This window comes from Rattus norvegicus, chromosome 3 (assembly GCF_021556685.1).
Source record: "Rattus norvegicus strain SHRSP/BbbUtx chromosome 3, alternate assembly SHRSP_T2T, whole genome shotgun sequence".
NCBI lineage: Eukaryota > Metazoa > Chordata > Mammalia > Rodentia > Muridae > Rattus > Rattus norvegicus.
In genome coordinates, this window is record NC_141536.1 from 145,769,999 (window position 1) to 145,774,998 (window position 5,000).

The following is a 5,000-nucleotide window of genomic DNA, read 5'->3' on the forward strand; positions in this document are numbered from 1 at the left end:
GGTTCCCCATATTTCAAAATTGTCTGTTTCCCTTGGTACAACTTGTGTCTCCCAGTGTAAGAGCAGGCTGAGAAATATCCTCTATAGTATAATTCTGCGAGCTCAGGTGTAATTTAGAGAACACAGTGGAAAAAATATTGGCTTTGAAGCTGGATACATACATGTACATTCAACAACAGTATGCTGAATCCTGACTTTACCCCTTAATTGACCATGTGGACTATGGCAGTGTTTAGCCTCCTGAAACTCCCACATTCTCAGTTTCTTTATCTATAAATTATGGATGATACTGTCTGCCTTCGACAGTTGATGGGATGCCTAGTAATCAGCATATACTAGATTTCCAAAAATGATAGGTACTGAGACTAGAAAAATGGCTCACTGGATAAGAGTAATTCCTATGCTCATGAGGATACTTACTGTGTAAGTATACTTGCTGTGCTTACTGTGCAAGCATGAGGATCTCCACTCAGATTCCCAACACCCAAGTAAAGAGCCAGGGGGCCAGATGGTGCTGGTGCAGACCTATAATCTCAGCACTCGGAAGGCAGAGGCCTCTGAGTTCAAGGACAGCCAGGGCCACAAAGAGTCCCTAGTTCAAAGTCGGGTGTGATCATATCACCAGTAAACCAAGCATCAGCTATGAGAAGCAGCTAGGGAGTCAGGACTGTCACTGAGGCTTGCTAGCTAAAAAATGGCAAGATCTAGGTTCAAAGTGAGACCCTATCTCAAGGGAATGATGTGGAGAACAACACAGGAGGACCAGTGTCCTCCTAAGGCCTCCAAATACATGTGCAGAGGTGTGTGTACATGCATGCACCTACCCACATATGCACATAGGCAGGCATGAAGGCAGAAAACCAGTAAATAAATCAATCCCTGATCCTTTTTTTATTTTTTAAGATACTGTAGTAGAATTGATAGGACAAGGGTTCAAAACAAAGGAACACTAGACTGAGTATAGTGATAGACAGCTGTCACCTCAGAGGCATTTGTCAGGCTCAGGAAGGAATATGCATGTTCCAGAGCAGCCTGGGTTACATAGCAAGACACTCTGCTAAGTAAAATGGAGCTATAGCTGTAAAAGCTAGTGAGACAGGCCTGTGATCTTGGGAATCTCAGGTAGGAGGATCCTAAGTTCAAAGCTTGCCTACACCAGGATTGATGTTTCAGAGCCAGCCCGGGCAACTAGTCTTGGGATGTAGCTCAGTAGTAGAGCTCTTGCCTACAACATACAAGGTCCTGTACCGTGAAAATAAGGGATTGGAACCAGCCACACTCCTGTGCATACTCTGTTCTCTAGTTTCCTCCTGAGCTGGTTGGGCAGGCTCATCTGCGGGTTCATCCCTAGCTGTAGTGTTCTGTAATCTATTCTGTCCTCATATTTGGTCTCTCGTAGCAGCAGACCAACATCCGTGCACATTCCAGAAGAAAGGTGCTTGTTGTGTAGAGCTGGCTTCCTGTAGATAAAGTGCCCCAGAGACCAAGTTCCCAGTCTGTGGCCTTTGTTGTATTCATTTGTGTTTTGGTTTGTTTTGACTTTCTAGTTGCAAGTCAGCAGTGTTTTGTCTCAGCCTCTGGCTCAAGCCGCAGTTAAGCTGGAACATGCTAAGTCCGTGGCTTCCAGAGCTACTGTCCTGCAGAAGATGCCCTTTTCACTTGTAGGGTAAGTCTGGCACATGAAGATCTGGGCAGGCCACAAGTGCTGTGCCCTGGAGAGTTAACTTTCAACCAGTGTGACAGTCCCAGAGGACTTACCCAGGTCACAAAACCACACCTGAGGAATGTGATAAATCTTAAGGAGAGAATCAGAAAGAGAAAGATAAATGGCCCTTACGAGTTCTGCCCTTGTCTCTCTAGTGGGCTCTGTCTTGTCATTGTGTACCTACTTTTAAATTTAATTTTTTAAAAATTTTTTATTGATTCTTTTGTGAATTTCCCATCATGCGTCTGAATCCCATTCATCTCCCCATCTCTCTGTATCTGCCCTCTGTCCTAGCAGCCTCTCCACAAAAGAAAACAAATGAACAAACAAAAAAACCTCACTGGGGAAGCTGGGGTGTGTCACAGTGTGTCTACACCCTTCTGCCCAAATATCTTTTCTTGTGAATGTTCATGGGAGTGAGCTGGCTTCTGCTACACTGTCAGTACTGGATCCTCACTGGGACTCCTCTTGGGTATCCTGTTGGGGCCCTATGTCGTGGAGATCCTGCAGCTTTGGTTCCGGAGGACCAGCCCCTTCACAGGGTAGATGTTGGGGTGGCCACGTCACGGCCTTGGATCTGGGCCTGGGTGGTAGCTGAGTTGGTCAGCCTGACAGCTCTCCCATGCTCACACTGTCAGGGTGAGCGCTCCTCTACTGTCCAAGCGAGGGGTGGGGCTAGCTCTACACTGCCCTCAGCTATCAGCATGGACCCAGAGCGGCAGCCCAGACTAGGGACATGTGCATGGCCTTTAGTGGTAACAGACCCGGCTACTGCAGCGCCAGGGACCCAGACATAGTCCTCCATGGCAGCACAAGCCAGGACCTCACCATGGCCTTAGGTGGCATCTCTGGCTACTCACATTAGGTTGTTCTTCGCTACCATTGAGTCTCCAGTTTGCTTCTTCTCATTGTGTATCTGTTTCTCTTTCTCTTCCATCTCTCCACTGCTGATCTGCTCATCTTAATGGTACCTAGGGCCTCTGGGTATCCGGGGTCCTCTCAGGCATGCCCTGTGGCACTGAGCAGCGGTCGTCTCCATATTTAATATTACGTTTGTCTGATAAATGGGTACTACATTATAGAAAAATCAAAAAACATAAATTATCCATAATTCTACTACTGAGAGATAACTTTTTATCTCATACATTTCATATCCATATTTTATAGTGCCTTTTGTCAGTCTTTTAGCTATGAATATAATATTTTAATTATTTAAAATATTTAATAATATTTTATTATTTAAGTTCCTTTTTTAAATGTTTATTTATTATGTATATACATACAACTTTCTGCCTACATGTATACCTGCAGGCCAGAAGAGGGCACTAGATCTGACTATAGATGGTTGTGAGCCACCATGTGGTTGCTGGGATTTGAACTCAGGACCTCTGAAAGAGCAGACAGTGCTCTTAACTTCTGAGCCATCTCTCTAGCCCTACTTAAGTTCTCTTTAGACTTACTTTATTCTTTGTATATGTGTGTTTTGCTTGCATGTGTGTATGTGTCCTACATGTGTGTTTGGTACTCAGAGAGGTCAGAAGAGGACATCAGATCACCTAGAACTAGAGTCATAGATGGTTGTAAACTACCATGTGGGTGCTGGGAATTGAACCTAGGTCCTCTGCAAGAGCAGAAAATATTCTTAATCACTGTCACCTCTTTAGCCCCATAGGTACATTTTAAAACTGAATTAGAGTCTGTAACTGTATCATAAACAATTGCCCCATGGGATTAAATATTTGTCTCTAATAATTTTAATGACTATTCTTCCTAGGAAGTTAAGTCTTGGTTTCTATATAACCTTATTTGGTATCAATGGATTACTGCCATATGGAGGTTAGAGGAGAGAAAGTGTTTTTCCCATAGCGTAAAGGTTTCCCTCCTATAGACATGAAATGACCAGGTGAACTTGTCTCTAAAAGTCATTGGAATCTTTCTGATGGCTATAGGGGCTCTCTACCTTTTTCTGTTTAAAATAGAGGATTATAAATTTGTAAAATAAAAGAAACAACTTTTGCAAATTAAAAAACAGAGACTATAAGAACAAATGACACACAGCTCTACCCCCCCACACACCACTATCCCTGGGCCCTTGGAGGTGATTCGTTGCATGGTTTTGTTGATAGCAGGATGGGGCAGAGGCACAGTGGAGCGTGCAGCACGCCCTGGCCTGGGATTCCATCCCCACCACCAAGAATGAACAGCAGACGGTGGCTGGAGTCAGACTGCAGGCCTGCATGTAGTACAGCACCTTCCAGGAGGGCGCTGCAGGGGCGGGACTCTGAGGACCTGGGGGGAAGCAAAGGACACTGAACGTCCTGGGCGGTCTTTGTTTTCCACACAATTTGTGGCTGAGCTGGAGACTACCGAGTGGTACAGGGAGGTGACTGTGACGATGTTCTTATAGCCAGTGTGATGCACTCAGGACTTCTTTTGAGCTCTTGCTAATGTTGCCCTCACTCCCAACAGGGATGTTTTTGAGCTAAACTTCAAGAATGTTAAACTTCCCAGTGGCTACTATGACTTCTCTGTCAGAGTTGAAGGTGACAACCGTTACATTGCAAACACTGTAGAGGTAGGTGCTTTTCTTGTACCCTACTGCCCCATTAATATATCTTAAATGACCAAGGCACAAAGCCTCTGTCACCTGGTATATTGACTTTTGCACCCAAGCTAAAGTGACCTCCTACCTCTGTGTCCTTTGTTCTGGGATTTTTAAGCAAGGGCTGCATTCTGTTTAGACTTTTCTTTCATTCCATCTGTATTTATTTATTGGAATTCTACTGAAGATAAATAACCTGCCCTTTCTCCTTCATTTATTTTTACAGTGTAGGTTTTTTTTTTTTGTTTTTGTTTTTGTTTTTGTTTTTTTTTTTTTTTTGGTTCTTTTTTCCGGAGCTGGGGACCGAACCCAGGGCCTTGCGCTTCCTAGGTAAGCGCTCTACCACTGAGCTAAATCCCCAGCCCCACAGTGTAGTTTTATAATGAGCTTGTGGTGTGTTCTGGGGATGTACCTGACCATATGCTATGATCTTTTTTTTTTTCTTTTTTTCTTTTTCTTCTTTTTCTTTTTTCTATTTTTCGGAGCTGGGGACCAATATGCCATGATCTTAAAGTCAATTACTTTGATCTTCCCATCATCCTAATTTTGCCTTTGAAAATATCCTCAGCTAGATACCTTTGACATTCTCTTTAAATAAAAAGAATAGGCAGCTAGAAGGTTTGACCTTTTCAAAAGCAGAACCTACTTACTGGGTAGATACTTAATTTTGAAGTTTAGCAAAAAGGAAGATGT

The 5,000-nt window shown here is 43.7% G+C and overlaps 1 protein-coding gene across 2 annotated transcripts in view; it reads left to right on the forward strand.

The window, feature by feature from the left end:
• Positions 1-5,000, forward strand: part of Rpn2 (ribophorin II) — a 47,378-nt gene that overhangs the window by 19,699 nt on the left and 22,679 nt on the right. For both annotated transcript variants that reach the window (XM_087654313.1, NM_031698.1), the window contains 2 exon segments: positions 1,548-1,666; positions 4,175-4,280. In XM_087654313.1, coding sequence (XP_087510439.1) covers positions 1,548-1,666; positions 4,175-4,280 — 225 coding nt within the window.